This window comes from Dermochelys coriacea, chromosome 9 (genome assembly GCF_009764565.3).
Source record: "Dermochelys coriacea isolate rDerCor1 chromosome 9, rDerCor1.pri.v4, whole genome shotgun sequence".
Lineage (NCBI taxonomy): Eukaryota > Metazoa > Chordata > Testudines > Dermochelyidae > Dermochelys > Dermochelys coriacea.
In genome coordinates this window covers 105,146,773-105,164,192 of record NC_050076.1, presented here as the reverse complement: position 1 = coordinate 105,164,192, position 17,420 = coordinate 105,146,773, and the positions used below count along the sequence as shown (strand labels likewise).

The window sequence follows — 17,420 nt, the reverse complement described above, 5'->3', positions numbered from 1 at the left end:
ACCCTATACGAATAGACGGCAATAGAAATACTAACTACATCCAAAGATTTGACAAGTTCTTCCAATTGACAAATAAAAGAGACTGTTCCCTCAGTACCCAAGAGCATAGCAGATCCAAACGAGACCTTGCTGGTGCAAGAAGTTTAACTTGAACTATTTTGGGAGAAGGCTCCTTTTGTTGTTGCCTTTCTTCAGCCCTTTCAAATTCAGTGTAATACCTAAGAGAAGGCCAATATGACTGCATTGCTCCCGGTGGCACCTCCAATCTTGCCAATATCCTCTAGAGAATTCCCCATCATAGCCCCTGGGTGAGAGAGGCGGATCTTGTGTGCCATTTGCCTTTATCTGATAACTTTAAGGGTACACTGCAGATATCTTTTTTAAGGGCTTTTGAAGAGGAGAGGATATAGATTTGCTTAAGTTATAGTTGGTTAATAATAAGTGGGTAAGTGCTAATTTGTGAATTCTTGACAAACTAAAAATACATCTTGAAACAAAAGCATCTTAGAACACAGAATAGTAACTTTAAATAACTGTATAGCTTAACACCTGATCTTTAATATTTGACTGCTCTAATTTAAAGGAGTTTAATCATCATTTAAAATGAATTTTGTATGTCAATTCCTGTCATATGCGTAGGAAACTAATTTTCATTTTTTTAGTTAGCTTTGATTTTGTTGAAAGTTTAAAATTAAATTCCAAACTAAAAATCTATTACTGAAGCTTAAAATTTATTATTACTATGAAAATAATGGACAAAAATAAAGAATTTTAGGTCCTTGATAATTTAAATTTAAGGGAACTACAATTCTCAGAATGCTCATTAATTAATGTCTGAACATTCTGCAAAAATGAGTCATAAGTCCTGTTTATATCAGAAGTGCAACACATTTTTAAAACACAAGATACTTCATGAATAAACATGATTAAGAATACAGAAATAAAGAATGACTTCTCCTACCTGTGGTGGCTGATTGGGATAGAGTGGTTTTGTTTGAAGTTAAACTTGGAGTCAGTGGTATGCTTCGCTTCTTTATCCGCTCTATTAAAGATTCAAATTCATCCTCTGAGCTGTCTGGCCCTAATGCTGCACTATGTCGTAGTGCCAAGGTCTGAGTATTGTTCCCTGCACCTTCTTCACAATCTCTTTCTTTCCCATCAAGAGATGAATTTGGACTATATTTGGAAATATCAAACTCTTTCTGTTTTTGTGAAGGAGTCTGCTGTATGTGATGCAGGTTGTCCTTCAAGCCCCTCGCTTCAATTTCTTGGCAGTGTTCAGACCATGTACTTTTTATGAAAACAGAATCATCATCATCTTTACTGTCACTTAATATCTCTGGATACAGCCATTCCTGGGAGTAAGTGTTTTCCTTTCTAGAAGTCACTGGCTTCTTCTGGGTCTGAACATTCTTCACTGCTACAATTCAAAAAGAAAAATTCAAAGACTTCAGAGACTTTAGCATTTATTTTTTAATGTAAGTTAATCAGAGCTTTTGGAAAACATGAAAACACCAGGCAGAGAAAGGTATCTTACCAACTTCCTCCAACCCATGCTCATTCACACCCAGGATCACACTACTTTCCAGTTGCACTGCAGATGATAAACAATCAAAAAGGTATGTATGTGGGGTCTACTTTGTGCCAGCAAAAGGGGTTTAATACAGTCTGATACAAGATAAGAATAGGTTTCAGAGTAGCAGCCGTGTTAGTCTGTATTCGCAAAAAGAAAAGGAGTACTTGTGGCACCTTAGAGACTAACAAATTTATTAGAGCATAAGCTTTCGTGAGCTACAGCTCACTTCATCGGATGCATCCGATGAAGTGAGCTGTAGCTCACGAAAGCTTATGCTCTAATAAATTTGTTAGTCTCTAAGGTGCCACAAGTACTCCTTTTCTTTTTGCGAAGATAAGAATAGCTAGAGAACACTGTATTACAGCCACTCTTTCTGATAAAAGAAAGCTTCTGCAGTTATGCACACAAAAGAGTTTGTATTTAGCTCAATATATGGTCAATTTTATTTCTTAAATATGCAGCATGTGAAAGGGCACTGAAGAAAAAAAGAGAGAAGACTTGCCTTTAGCAGCTGGATTTTCTTATAAGTAAAAGATTCATATATGGAAAGGACTTTAAAGAGTACCACAAGTGAAGATATTGATATCCCGGTGTTAAAACAAGCATAACAGGAAGGAAGAGGAAAGGGGGAAGGATCATATGGAGGAATGGGAAATTGAGAATGAGGAAGGAGAGAATTAATCCAGTGAAAAGCGAACAGAATTGAACCTGTCCTGTTATCTTACCCTAAAAGGGACCAAACTTTTCCAAAGCTATTTCTGTGCTTTTCCTAAAGAATAATTCTGAGCTCTGAAGAATAAGCATTCTTTCTCCACCCAGCTAAAACTCTTGTCCCCTCTTTGGTGCTGGATGGCTACTTACCCTTCTTGCTTGTTGCATTCTTTCTTGTAAAATCGGAGAAGAAGTCTTCCCTGGAGTCAACGATGATTTCATTCAAACTTTAGATAAACAATAAAATGAGGCAAAGGGAGCCAGGAATGATTTGTGTCTTGATATAGGTAAGCTGACAATAAAGCAGCCTGGTGCAGTGTTCTAATTTATTCACTGGAAACATCCATTACCACTGAAAGCCACTCTCAACCTAACTTTTCATTGTCAATTACATTTTGTCAGTATTTTATCATTAAACTTCTGAGCAAAAGACAGAACTCCATTTCAAGAGATGAGAACATGCTTGCAAACTAAGTTCAGATATTGAAATAGACCATCATCACTTAGAATCATAGAATCATAGAATATCAGGGTTGGAAGGGACCCCAGAAGGTCATCTAGTCCAACCCCCTGCTCAAAGCAGGACCAAGTCCCAGTTAGATCATCCCAGCCAGGGCTTTGTCAAGCCTGACCTTAAAAACCTCTAAGGAAGGAGATTCTACCACCTCCCTAGGTAACGCATTCCAGTGTTTCACCACCCTCTTAGTGAAAAAGTTTTTCCTAATATCCAATCTAAACCTCCCCCATTGCAACTTGAGACCATTACTCCTCGTTCTGTCATCTGCTACCATTGGGAACAGTCTAGAGCCATCCTCTTTGAAACCCCCTTTCAGGTAGTTGAAAGCAGCTATCAAATCCCCCCTCATTCTTCTCTTCTGCAGACTAAACAATCCCAGCTCCCTCAGCCTCTCCTCATAAGTCATGTGCTCTAGACCCCTAATCATTTTCGTTGCCCTTCGTTGTACTCTTTCCAATTTATCCACATCCTTCCTGTAGTGTGGGGCCCAAAACTGGACACAGTACTCCAGATGAGGCCTCACCAGTGTCGAATAGAGGGGAACGATCACGTCCCTCGATCTGCTCGCTATGCCCCTACTTATACATCCCAAAATGCCATTGGCCTTCTTGGCAACAAGGGCACACTGCTGACTCATATCCAGCTTCTCGTCCACTGTCACCCCTAGGTCCTTTTCCGCAGAACTGCTGCCGAGCCATTCGGTCCCTAGTCTGTAGCGGTGCATTGGATTCTTCCATCCTAAGTGCAGGACCCTGCACTTATCCTTATTGAACCTCATTAGATTTCTTTTGGCCCAATCCTCCAATTTGTCTAGGTCCTTCTGTATCCTATCCCTCCCCTCCAGCGTATCTACCACTCCTCCCAGTTTAGTATCATCCGCAAATTTGCTGAGAGTGCAATCCACACCATCTTCCAGATCATTTATGAAGATATTGAACAAAACGGGCCCCAGGACCGACCCCTGGGGCACTCCACTTGACACCGGCTGCCAACTAGACATGGAGCCATTGATCACTACCCGTTGAGCCCGACAATCTAGCCAGCTTTCTACCCACCTTATAGTGCATTCATCCAGCCCATACTTCCTTAACTTGCTGACAAGAATGCTGTGGGAGACCGTGTCAAAAGCTTTGCTAAAGTCAAGAAACAATACATCCACTGCTTTCCCTTCATCCACAGAACCAGTAATCTCATCATAAAAGGCGATTAGATTAGTCAGGCATGACCTTCCCTTGGTGAATCCATGCTGACTGTTCCTGATCACTTTCCTCTCCTCTAAGTGCTTCAGGATTGATTCTTTGAGGACCTGCTCCATGATTTTTCCAGGGACTGAGGTGAGGCTGACCGGCCTGTAGTTCCCAGGATCCTCCTTCTTCCCTTTTTTAAAGATGGACACTACATTAGCCTTTTTCCAGTCATCCGGGACTTCCCCCGTTCGCCACGAGTTTTCAAAGATAATGGCCAAGGGCTCTGCAATCACAGCCGCCAATTCCTTCAGCACTCTCGGATGCAATTCGTCCGGCCCCATGGACTTGTGCACGTCCAGCTTTTCTAAATAGTCCCTAACCACCTCTATCTCTACAGAGGGCTGGCCATCTCTTCCCCATTTTGTGTTGCCCAGCACAGCAGCAACTTTATCCAGGAACAAGAATGAGGGATACAGATATGGAACCATAAAGATAGAATTTATAAAATTCTACTTAAAAAATCACACTGTTGACCAAAAAGGTTGCCTTTAATTTGAATTTAGCACTTGTGAAAGATGCAAAGCTGTCAGTACCGTTAAATCCTCAATCCATAAAAATCCACAGCATATAGGCTGCCACATTGCAAACCCCCACACTCCACTCCCAGTAATATGCCTCATTCCTAATCTGCAGGAATCACTTCAACTGGTAAAAAGGGAGTTCTGTTTCCATGAATCATTCAACACTTCACCAAAACTGCCTTCACCAAAACTACCAGCTATGGGAATAAATTAGTACCAGTCAAGATTGAGTGTTATGGACATCTCTTCCTCTATAAAACTCACCAAGACCAAGTCATTTCACATAGTGGTCTAATGACTGTCAGACAATAACTGTAAATCCAAATCTAGTTAGCAATGAAACAGCTAGCAGTTAGCAGTGAAAGGCTCCATTTGAGCAGGGGGTTGGATTAGATGACCTCCTGAGGTCTCTTCCAACCCTAATCTTCTATTATATCCCATTACAAGCTATACAGTGCTCCAAAACCGTAACAAAATAGTGAGATGTGTGCCTCCAAATAACAAAACTTCACATCTATGTAATGTTTTACATTTTAAAAGTGCTGTAAAAACTTTAGTTTTAAAAACAGCCTTATGAGTTATTGATCTTTATTTTACAGTGGAAAAACTAAGGCATAGGGAAGAGAAGCAATGTGACCAAGAGCAGAGCCAGGATCAGAACTCAGAATGTTGACTTCTAAACCTGTGCCCAATCCTCCAGACAATGATGACACCCTATGCAAATGAGAGAAGATCCAATTCATTTTTCCATATTCAAAATAACTCATTAATGGGACATTTTGGCTGCCAGGGATTAGACAAAAAAGTCTCTCTCTGACTAACTATAGACAATTCAATAATTCCAGGACCCACCTGCTATTTTGTTTCTTAGAGACTTGATGTGCTAGGGATTTTGGAGTCTTCATTCTAGATAAAACTAAATCAGAATGTGAGAGAATTACATTACAGGAAATTTATTTTAGCTTTCTAAAAATGATCCCATTGCACGCCTTAAGGGCATATATAGACAACATTTTTTACCACTTTTATTTTACCAATAGTATCCAAATGTCTCTAGAACATCTACTTCATCTCACAATTAAAACTCTCAGCTCTTCAGAACAGAAGCAGTTCTTTAGCTACCCTCGCCCTTATCATTCAACCCTTGCCCTGCCTTAAGGCTTGGGAGAAAGGATAGGCTTTGCAACAAAGAGATTCACTGTAAAAAGGTATTCCAGAAGCAAATCATATTCTTGCAGCCATGAGGAATACATCCTCTCAACTCTCATTGAGAAAGCAAGATTAACATTCTAACCACTCTTTACTTACGTATTTCAAATTCTTCATCACTACTGGAAGAAAAGGGCAGAATAGACCTGCAAAATAAAGCACAAAACAGATGTGAGGAACACAGCCACTTCAGAGGCGAGGAAGTTACTCACCTTGTGCAATAATGGTGGCTCTTCAAGATGTGTCGCCCTATGGATGCTCCACCGTAGGCGTTATCTGCACCCCAGAGTCTCTAATCGGAGATTTTAGGTAGATGTGTCCGTTCGGCCTGCACATGCACTCTCCCTTCCTTGAGGCTAACTAGTGCTGTGCAGGCAAACCACTCTCAGTTCCTTCTCTACTGTTGAGCTCCTTGGCAAGAACTCCAAGGGAGAGGGGAGGAGGGGGGTTGTGGAGCACCCTTGGGACACACATCTTGAAGAACCATTGTTACTGCACAAGATGAGTAACTTCCTCTTCTTCTTTGAGTAGCATCCCTATGGGTGCTCCACTGTAGGTGACTCCACAGCAGTATTCTCCATGGAGGGGTGGGGCTTCAGAGTGGAATCTGTTATCGACGATAGTATTGTGGAGCCAAAGATGGCACATCAAGGCAGAGTACCAGGTAATTGTGTGATGATCTGGAAAAGTATGGGCAGAAGCCTAGGTCACTTCCCTACAGATTTCTGAGATGGGGACATCTTTAACAATCATGAGCTATGTGGAAATGGATCTTGTGGAGTGCATGTGGATCCCTGATGAAGGCAGCAGGTTATGTGCAAGGGGTAACAGTGGGTAATGCAGCTGGAGACACATTTGGAGAGTATTTGTGCTGATACTGCAGACTCCTTGGATATTTCTGCAAATTAAAGGAAGAGTTTGGGAGACTTCCTAAAGTCCTTAGGCCTGTCCAGATAAAAAGCCAGAGCTCTCCTAATGTACAGCATATGCAGTGTTGCCTCCCTGTTGTCAGAATGGCTGTTCACCTGCGCAGCGCTAGTTAGCCTCGAGGGAGGGCGAGTGCATGTGCGGGCCGAACGTACACTGCTATCTAGAATCTCTGATTAGAAGGACAGGGGCACTGACACACTTTCAGTGGAGCACCTATAAGGATACTCCTCGAAGAACAGATGGACAGACTACACTACACAGATCAAGATCACAACTGGTCAGAAAATTTCAGTTTAAATTTTTGACAGATATTCTGCAATTTTTTTCCCCTCCAATTTCAATCGGCTCTAATCAGTTATTTACATTTCAAGTGGATAAGAACTCCAACTGCTTATTTCTGAAGTTATGGAAAGAGAAAATGCTTCAAAGAAGATTTCAGTATGGTTTAAGGGAAAATTTAATGTCAATCTCAGAAACCTGCCAACATATGATGAGCTAAAAATTCAACCTGCTGTACACAAGAAGTCATAAGAAAGAACCAGGATCTCTTTGGGGAAGAGTGGTCTCTATACCATCTTTTCCTAATCAGTAGGATGAGTCATTCCCCAATCATACAGCGCAGTAGTCCAGGGACCTTTGAGACAAATTTAAAAAAAATAAAACCTCAGCTAGAACCAGCAGTTAACCCAGTGGCATCCCTGAGCAAAACTCACCTTCCACAGTAACATCAGCTTCTGGCAAAAGCTTTTGTAAACAGATAAGCCTTATTATACATGAAACAAGGATGGGGAGAATAGGTTCAAAAGCCAGTACTTCAAAAAGAGCAGAGCATTCTCTAAGCAAGGGAGGTCGTGCTTGAATGCCTCTGCTGATCATAACTATGGCGGTATGACATACAAAATGGGAAATGACTACCTAGGAAGGACTAATGCGGAAAGTGATTGAGGGGTCATAGTGGACCATAAGCTAAATATGAGTCAAAAGTGTAACACTGTTGCCAAAAAAAACCAAGCCCAAACATCATTCTGGGATGTATTAGCAGGACTGTTGTAAGTAAAACACAAGAAGTAATTCTTCTGCTCTATTCCACGCCGATTAGGCTTCAACTGGAATATTGTGTCCAGTTCTGGGTGCCACATTTCAGGAAAGATGTGGACAAATTGGAGAAAGTCCAGAGAAGAGCAACAAAAATGATTAACGCTCTAGAAAACATGACCTATGAGGGAAGATTGAAAAAATTGGGTTTGTTTAGTCTGGAAAAGAGAAGACAGAGGGGACATGATAACAGTTTTCAAGTACATAAAATGTTGTTACAAGGCGGAGGGAGAAAAATTGTTCTTCTTAACCTCTGAGAATAGGACAAGAAGCTATGGGCTTAAATTGCAGCAAGGGAGATTTAGGTTGAACATTAGGAAAAACTTCCTAACTATCAGGGTGGTTAAGCACTGGAATAAATTGCCTAGGGAGGTTGTGGAGTCTCCATCATTGGAGATTTTTAAGAGCAGGGTAGACAAACACCTGTCAGGGATGGTCTAGATAATACTTAGTCCTGCCTTGAGTGCAGGGAACTGGACTAGATGACAGTCCCTTCCAGTCCAATGATTTTATGACATGGAGAGCGGCTCTCTCTCTCAAATAGGCAGCCTTTTACAGGTCAAAACCAACACCTTAAATCAGAGTATTTGGACTGAAATTCAGCCTGCTAGGTCTCATCTGTGCCCCAGTCTCTCACAAAGACTGGGTATGGCATTCAAAGCCACCAGCTGTTGTGTTCTGTATTTAAAGAACAACAAAAAACCAAAACACAAACTCTCAGATTTAGGAGAAGGATGCAGAAGCTCTTCCAAACAGAAAAACAAGGTCTTAAAGAAAAAATAAGAACAAGACAAAGATCTGTATAAAAGCAAGTCTGCAGACAACTTTATAATCACATAGTAAAGATAGTAAAATATAAAACTTTTGAACAGATGAGAGACCAGCCCTTTAATCTCTTATCAAAGTTTTCTCACCTGTCATCCGTTGTGCGCCAGCATTCTGCATTCACTTTCTTTTTGGTCTTTATAACTTAAACCGAAAACAGAACAGATCATCTTTCCAGATAGGACTGCACAAGGAGGAAAGCCTCAAGGAGGTTAAAGCCAGGAGTTATTCAAGGAAATTCAGCTTCAAGGAAAGCCGTTTGTATAACTGTAGTGCCTAAGCAACCTAGTCATTAGGCAGGACCCCATTGTGCTAAGCACTGTACAAATACAGAACAAGGAGATTCCAGTTTAGAGAGGATATACTATCTTATCAGTCACTAATCTTCCACTCAGTAGCCACTTCCAACAGAATAGATTGATTTAAATCAAAGCAATTTAAAACAGGAAGCAAGAAACATTAGTTAAACAATCAATTTTAATTTTGTTTTGCATTTGTACTTTTTAGTTATTTTCCTAAGGAAAGGTTGATTCTCATTGGTCGATTACCAATAAAATATGTCAATTTGTGCGGCTAAAAATAGCCTTAATACATCATTCTGTTTCACTCTGTATTTGCTGAACACTTCTGCCTTTGCTACATCATTAACAATTTTACTGTCTCCATCTAGAACACTGTTAGGATTCCTTTCCTTCCTGATATATTTAAACTCCTTAACACAGTCAGCCATGGATTTTCCTCCCAATTTATTTGGGTTCCCTTATCAAGTTTCTATACTTCATAAATTCTAATTTATATTGATAGCGATCTACTGCCCCTTTTCCCCATTTGTAATATAGGTTTTTTTAAGCACAGTGCTGGCACTGCCAAGTTCAGTTTATAGAACCTAGAAGAGGGTTTTGAAGCTGAGGAAGACGGTTTAAGGATCTGCATGAACCCCTGCCTGGAACCTCAGGCAGTTCAGCTGATTTCACCCAAAGAGATTCCCAAGAGGAGAAAGGCCTGGAGCCTAAGGTGATATTCCCTAAGGGTTTACAGTGTATAAGCCCAATAATCATCATATCTGTCTGGGGGGGTGCACTTCTCCCAGACTACAGAGTTGGTGGAATGGGCAACCTGAACAAAACAAAACAAAACACCTTATCCCAGGGCAGCAGGTACACTGTTTGAAGCCTTTGTGTGTGTGTGTGTGGGGGGGGGGTTATTGGTTGGTACACACCAAAAAAGGGTAAAATTACCATAAGTCTATACTGGGGGGGGGAGGAACTAGCTGGAACTAGATACACTAAAGGATTACTGTATGACAGAATAGACAGCTCTGAATTTCCTTGAAGCTGCAGTCTTTGGCAGATGACTTGAATTCCATGAGTGGAAATATGTAGATGTTCCCCATAACATGTGTTCTCTTCCCTTTGTCTCTGTGTCACTTACGTAGGCCCTGCTACTGCAGACAATTACATAAGATCAGTATGCTACATAAGTGAGTAGTCACATTAAGTTTGATCGGACTACTCATGTAGCAATACTAGGAACTTTGACTGCAAACTCTTCCAAAGTAGACATCTGTCATTATGTCTACAAAGCATATTGCATGTTTTGGTGGCTCTGTTTGAATAAAACAAACTATTAAAAACAGTTAAGGATGCTCAACTGAATATTCCACCACACAGCCATAAACATGCCAGTAAATCTCTAGTTAAATCTCAGATATCCTTTGCAACCTATAACCAGTCTATTAATTTCAGGTTTTTATACTGTCCCATCACGGAGTATGAGAGGGTCTCATTTTGTTTAACCATGATTTTGCCTCTGCACATTACTTCACCTACCCCAAACATACTGTACTTGTTCCCTCCACCTCCACTTAGTGTGACTTTTAACTGACTACATGAAGTAGATAGAAACTGATGTTTCTGACTTGTTCAGAATATTGAATTAGCACGGTGTTGCATTAGAAGGCACAGTTTTTTAGTAGATGTTAGTGTTGTGTTTGATATTGAAGGAATTTAAGAGGAAATAATTTATAGTAGAGAGTGTCTTTTAGGTAAGTTATTGTTTGTAACCTTATTATTTAGGTGCTGCAAGTGCAGCAAGGTGTTTTGTGCAAGTTGATGTTCATTGTACCTCTCTCACTACACTATTTAGAATAAAATGCCATACAGTAGAACCTCAGTGTTACGAACACCAGAGTTACGAACTGACCAGTCAACCACACACCTCATTTGGAGGCAACAGCAGAGATTAAAAAAAAGTGCAAATACAGTATAGTACTGTGTTAAATGTAAACCACTTAAAAAAAAAAAGAAAAAGAAAAAAGGGAAAGCAGCACTTTACTGCATAGCAAAGTTTCGAAGTAATATTAAGTCAACGTTTAGTTGTAAACTTTTGAAAGAACAACTATAACACTTTATTCACAATTACGAATAACCTCCATTCCTGAGATGTTCCTAACTTGGAGGTTCTTCTGTACTTGCATGACGTGTGCTTATTGAATGACATAGGATGTCAGTTAACTTGGGCTTGAATACAGACTGGGAGTGGCTGGGTCATTACACAAATTGAATCTATTTCCCCATATTAAGTATCCTCACACCTTCTTGCCAACTGTCTGAAATGGGCCACCTTGATTATCACTACAAATTTTTTTTTCCTCCTGCTGATAATAGCTCATCTTAATTAGCCTCTTAAGAGTTGGTATGGCAACTTCCACCTTTTCATGTTGTCTGTACGTATATATATCTTCTTACGATATGTTCCATTCTATGCACCTTATGAAGTGGGCTGTAGCCCACAAAAGCTTATGCTCAAATAAATTTTTTAGTCTCTAAGGTGCCACAAGTACTCCAAAAAAGAAAAGGAGTACTTGTGGCACCTTAGAGACTAACAAATTTATTTGAGCGTAAGCTTTCGTGAGCTACAGTTCACTTCATCGGATGCAAGTACTCCAGTTATACAATTAAGACACATGGATATTTTTTGGTGTGTATAATACAATTTCTTACTATTAAGTTTGTTATTGGAAAGCTGAATGTTGATACTCATGTAGATTTTTGTTTGGAAACATGAACTTTAAAATATATTCTATTTTTATATGTTTAAGTAAAGGCACCTAGTCAGATCTCTTCAAAACCCTAGAAAATGTGTATACTGCTATAACTTATTACTATACTTTTTCCTGTCAAACTACAAATAAAAAATAGGTATGTTTTATTTTGCTTCTTTACAAAAAGGCCTAAAAAGTTTTACTGTGTATATGCAAAAAGAAAAGGAGTACTTGTGGCACCTTAGAGACTAACAAATTTATTAGAGCATAAGCTTTCGTGAGCTACAGCTCACTTCATCGGATGCCTCAGAGTAGCAGCCGTGTTAGTCTGTATTCACAAAAAGAAAAGGAGTACATGTGGCACCTTAGAGACTAACAAATTTATTAGAGCATAAACTTTCGTGAGCTGTAGTCTCTAAGGTGCCTCAAGTACTCCTTTTCTTTTTGCGAATACAGACTAACACGGCTGCTACTCTGAAACTGTGTATATGCGTGTGTTTTAAACATGCCTTCAGATTTTCTCCTTCAGACAGAACTTACATCACTACCCGAGATACAGTTATGATGTACAGCTTCTAAAGTCTTCCCTCACTTCAAATCTCTAATTGAATAATTTATTTTGTAGAGCTGGTGTTTGCAGGATAAGTGCACACAACAAAACACGAACACTACAGCGTTAATGGTTTGTACCCACCATCAATCCCAGATCTCCTCCCACCTTCCACGCTGCCCTCCCCAGGTTTCAGCTGTCACTCATATGAGTTTCCTCTCCAACACACTGGCCCCTCCCACCGCAACGCTTAATTTCTTGCCCTCACTTCCCTCACAACTGCCTCAGCCCCTCGCAAGCTGGCAGGGTATGGGAGAGAATCCTGCAAATTCACCTACTTTGTCCAGTCCCATGGGGGGGTTTCCTTGTGTCATCCTCTGTGTCGGAGGACAAGAGCAATCGTCTCTGTTCAGAGGCCCCATCAGGACCAAGGTTAGAAACCTGAGGGATGTTGACCAAGGGTCTGGAGGCTCCCAGCTAAAAGGGGAAAACAACGGAGAATGACCTAGCCCTCAACCGAGCCCAGCTGCTTCTCCTCCCCCTACAGGAGGTCCCGGCTCGCGCCCCGAGATTCCCCGGCAGGGCTCCGGCTCCGGCTCCGGCCGCTCCCCCGGGCCGCTCCCCAGTTTCCTCCCTCGCGCGCGCCCCCCGGGGCCCAGCTTCGGCACCCACCCGCCCCGCCCCCGACAGGTCTTCACCCCCATAGTTCACTCACCCGGACGCGCTGCCTAGGCCCACGCGCCATCCTCGCGCGGAACCCGCGACCGTTCAAACCTGCGGCCCGCCCCTTTCAGCCCCACCACATCCGGGGCGGTGCTTCACGCTCCCGCTCTGGTCGCGCATGCGCCGGGGGAAGCCGCGCCTACACTTCGAACGGCAGCTCCCCGACGAGCCCAGCGGGTGCGGCCGCTGCCAGGGAGGGCCCGGCTCTCTGCGACCCCGTCCCCGCGAGGAACCGGCTCTAGGGGCCCTTGGCCGCCCTCCCCCGGCCCCACAGCTTCTGAGCGCGCGCCCAGCGCGGAGACCCAGGAACGCGCCTTCCCTTTCCCCGCCGCGGGGAAGCGCTCCCGCTGTCGCCAGAGATTACAACAAAAACACGTTGTCTGCAGTGATCTTTAGCTGCAGTCATAAGATGTCTTTTTTATTAGGCAGTTAGCTGGAAACAAAAGCCTGTTACAATAAGCGAAGCAGCAGTGAAAGCAGCAACAGCCCACGCCAGGAACAAAGCTCAACTGGCACCCGCAGCAAGTTTCACCGAGGGGGAGCACGCCACCCGAAGGTTAAATGATTTAGTTCAGCTTTGGTTCAGGTGTCGTAACTTGCAGCATCACTTCTTAAGGTAGTTTTATGGGTTTAAACTAGGTAGTTTCAGTTGTCCAAAGCTATAAGGCTGGGCTTTTAAAGAGTACAATTTATAAATATGCATGCTGGTTATGGAGAAAGGGTGTAGCCGTGATAGGCCTAGGCTGTCTTTTAGTGGAGCAACTTCTGTTAGTGAGAGCAGCTTACATAGCACTCCTCTTCATGAGGAAAGGACTTACGACCTGAGTACCTACACAGCAACAAAACAGCCTCTGGCACAGGCTAGCCACGGGTTCTTTGGTGCTGTGTCAACATAGTCTCTAACGTTTCTCTCACCCCCAGAAGTTGGTCCAATAAAATGTATTCCTTCACCCACCTTGCCATTTCTGGTTAGAAAATGACACCTAAGATTTCTTGCTCAGGTATTAGCAGGTGGTAAGAATCTACCAGCAAACCAAGGCATCGGACACTAAGCATTCATCACCTAGGATACATTCAAAAGCATCAACTGAGACTAGATAAAAGTTGCATCAAAAGCAGCACTTTGAACACAGTTCTCTGTTGCTGCACTAAAAGACAAATTGTTACCTGTTACTGAATAGATGTGTAGCACACTTCGCAAGACTGACATTGGTTTATTTAAACTGCAGCCCTGACCCTCTGCACAGATTTAGGAACAAAATTACTTAATTCATGCTTGTTCAATACAAAACTCAGCATCAGAGTTTACATACAGCTCTTGGCCTCCAAGTTACCACACATCTGTGAGATAAAGATGACGACACCCTCACATTAAGAAAAAAGCCTTTCTGGGTGATCCTTATTATACTGCAAGAATTAATATACTTGATGCAGTTGTTTAGTAGATGAAAATCTATACTTACCTGGGATTTCATTTCGGCTGAAATGAATAGAACTATTTAAAAACCAAGCTATAGAAAGGAAGGTAAAAGGCCAGCAGCCCAGAACATTGTTTTGACAGCAGCACAGAAAGGGTAGTAAAGGCGAAACGCTGGTCAAATGGATCAAACTGGGCAAACCAGAGCTTTATTTTAAAAAAGTCCTTGCTACAGTACCTAGGACTGTGCCTCTGTACATAATTAACAATCATTCCTGAAGGATTTGTATTTGGCACCAGTTTGTTTACTTCAGAACAGTTTGGGGGCATTAATTTTAAACCAATTTTGTTTTTCAACAGAATAGGAGCTATCATCACGAAGCCAATTAGCTGAGATACAGGAGAATTTTTTTTTTTAAACCAAGCACTGAGTTCTCATCTAAATAAACACAGTACAGAAAGTTCCAAAACAGAGGTCAAACATTAAAAGGCTGATATAGGCTCAAGTGGTTTATAAAACCTGTAAAAAGACTACACCAGCAAATATGCCCTTTCAATCTGCACAGTTAAGAAGTGAATGCAGGGAGCAACACTCACTAGTTGGAAATCATGTCATGGAAGAATCGCACATATACCAACAGGAACACCTGAAATCAAACATTAAAAAGCTCCAATTCCCAATCCACATAAGAGGAGAAAAATTCGTAGGAAGATTGAATCAATCCATGAAATCACAATTGGATGGACAGTTCACACTTTCCCCATCAAGCACCAGGCCTTGCAAACATACAGCACATGTGCACAACTCAATCTTTTTCAAACTCCTTATGGAATAGAAAGTTCCCAATCTCTACAGCCTCTCCCCATTATGCACAAAGTATGTCTGTCTGTGCTCAAAATCACCATCATGTATCACTTCAGCCACAGAGTACCAGGCAGATTAAGTAGAAATGCACTGTCTTTAGCTCCCATCTCCTTTGCAGAGGAGTTTGAGAGGCTCAATTCTGGGAGAGTTGTTGGACACAGAGTCCTTCATGCAGATTCATTGGTCTCTATTGGCTTAACCATATGGTCTGGTTTGTTGCCAGCAGCGTAGTGATCCCACATCTGAAGGTAAAGCCGTTCCAGTTCCATTGTGTACTGTTTGGTGTTGAACAAAGGACTTGATATTCTCTGCTTCCAGACTTTACTACGAATTTTCTTCAGGCTACACAAAGAGCGTTAAAAGCAAGCAGTCAGATGAGAAGCAGACAAAGGAACAAACAGCTATTGTGATCTATTACCTCAACTAACCCAGAACTCTCAACACACCATTGCATCAGCAAATCCCTTTACTGTCATCCCTCTACTCAAAATCCATGTTGTTGTTCCTTCCCCAGGGTGGAACAGTTAACTTCACAGAAACTCAACTTCTTCATTGTAGGTGAAAATGCTATGGACATTTGTATTAGTACTGCAACATGCTAATTAACCAGACCCACCAACCCTTCAATACAGCCCCATCAGATGGAATTTCCCCAACTGCAAGCGCCCCTTTATTTCAGTCTAGATTTTTCTTTCTGAAAGGAAAGTGAAAATGCATTTTGTTTGCATTTACTTTCTGCAGAAGGTTCAATATATCAGCATTCCTATCTCCCTCCCAGCAGCTTCATAAAGTAAACAGGTTTCAGAGTAGCAGCCATGTTAGTCTGTATTCGCAAAAAGAAAAGGAGTACTTGTGGCACCTTAGAGACTAACAAATTTATTTGATCACAAACTTTCATGAAGTGAGCTATAGCTCACGAAAGCTTATGCTCAAATAAATTTGTTAGTCTCTAAGGTGCCACAAGTACTCCTTTTCTTTTTATAAAGGAAACAGTAATCTCCAGAAGGAAGGTTCTTTATTTCCCTGTAGCTCCACAGGGAATCAGAAACAGGGAAAACAGACAAGTTCTATGAAAAAAAGCCCATGTCTAATTTCAATACATTTGGTCCATCCTTAACCCTTAGACCATTAACAATGACTATAAGGATACACTACCAAGAGGCAGTGTGAACAGGAGCAGCGATTACAAGGTTAGGATTAAGGAAGTTCTGAATTCTAATTCCAGCTCTGTCGATATCTCAATGTGATATCCTGCACATGATGCTCAATCTCAGTCTCTATATCTGTAAAATTAGAATTACTTCATAGGGAATATGTTGAGGGTTCCTCAATGCTGGGAGAGCTAGTCAATGATTGTGTAGTGATCTGAACATGTAAAGTGCCAAGTATTTTTAGGGAGGACAAGTGCATAATTTGGGCATTTCATGATACTCACCCATCCGAACATGCCATATCCCATTCTAGTATAGCTCCCTTCCACATCTGCCTTCCTAGGACCTATTATTGCTATTTAAAGAGCTCAACCCTCCCCGAGAAAGCAGCCTGTCACACACATCCCACCCACTATCTTCAGCATGGAGCTCTGGGGTCTGTGAAAGAATTCCCTCCCCACTCCTTTGCCTCCAACCCTGGCCTCTATCGAAGGTATATATTGTTCCCTTCTGCTGCTTCCTGGTACGAGGATACTAGATCCCCAACAGAGTAGGCAGGCAGCTAAACCAGGGAGGAGAAGAGGAGGTAATTCCCTCAGGACACACTGTGGATACAAATTCTAGCCCAGTTCCTTATTCCAATGAGCACAGACCTTACTTCCTCATCAGCAAAGCAGTTTAGTGGCTTCTTCAAAACCCTGGAGGTCAGTCAGCTCCGAAGGTAACAAACAACTGGTAACTTTGTCAGAATAAGTTCAGTAGAACGAAAGTAATGACATGCCTCACTGCTTATAGCTGTTTATGTTTATTCCATTTTGCTTCCTAACACTCACTATCCCCAATAATGGTGCCTTACTGTTCTAGATCTTCATTTCATCCTCCAAACTGGATTTACTTACTATTCTAGATCAGTTCCCAGTTTCACAGCAATATCTTCATATTCTTGTCTACTCTTAGCAATAAGTTCAAGACAACCAAGGCAAGTAAGCTGGGAGGCAGCAACCCGTGATGCAAGAGTTTCCCCTGTAAAAAGAGAAAAG

At 41.7% G+C, this 17,420-nt stretch overlaps 2 protein-coding genes across 8 annotated transcripts in view; both read right to left on the bottom strand.

Annotated features, from left to right (window-relative positions):
- GCNA (germ cell nuclear acidic peptidase) overlaps window positions 1-13,192 on the bottom strand; it is a 54,447-nt gene extending 41,255 nt beyond the window's left edge. Inside the window, exons 1-8 of one of the 3 annotated variants that reach the window (XM_038417501.2) lie at window positions 12,940-13,071; window positions 12,563-12,701; window positions 8,721-8,775; window positions 5,881-5,927; window positions 5,425-5,488; window positions 2,438-2,514; window positions 1,538-1,594; window positions 962-1,420 (exon numbers count right to left, since the gene is read on the bottom strand). In XM_038417501.2, the coding sequence (XP_038273429.1) occupies window positions 962-1,420; window positions 1,538-1,594; window positions 2,438-2,514; window positions 5,425-5,488; window positions 5,881-5,927; window positions 8,721-8,775; window positions 12,563-12,701; window positions 12,940-12,969 (928 nt within the window). In that variant the 5' untranslated portion in view covers window positions 12,970-13,071. Of the gene's footprint in view, window positions 1-961; window positions 1,421-1,537; window positions 1,595-2,437; window positions 2,515-5,424; window positions 5,489-5,880; window positions 5,928-8,720; window positions 8,776-12,562; window positions 12,809-12,939 lie in introns of those variants that run through there. The other 2 variants (XM_038417502.2, XM_038417503.2) reach the window with 2 other exon arrangements.
- A 1,357-nt stretch (window positions 13,193-14,549) lies between these two features.
- The window catches only part of OGT (O-linked N-acetylglucosamine (GlcNAc) transferase), a 76,427-nt gene continuing 73,556 nt past the window's right edge, over window positions 14,550-17,420 (bottom strand). For all 5 annotated transcript variants that reach the window (XM_038415170.2, XM_038415171.2, XM_043492754.1 and 2 more), the window contains 2 exons: window positions 17,280-17,403; window positions 14,550-15,571 (listed from right to left, as the gene is read on the bottom strand). In XM_038415170.2, coding sequence (XP_038271098.1) covers window positions 15,397-15,571; window positions 17,280-17,403 — 299 coding nt within the window. In that variant the 3' untranslated portion in view covers window positions 14,550-15,396. The remainder of the gene's footprint in view (window positions 15,572-17,279; window positions 17,404-17,420) is intronic.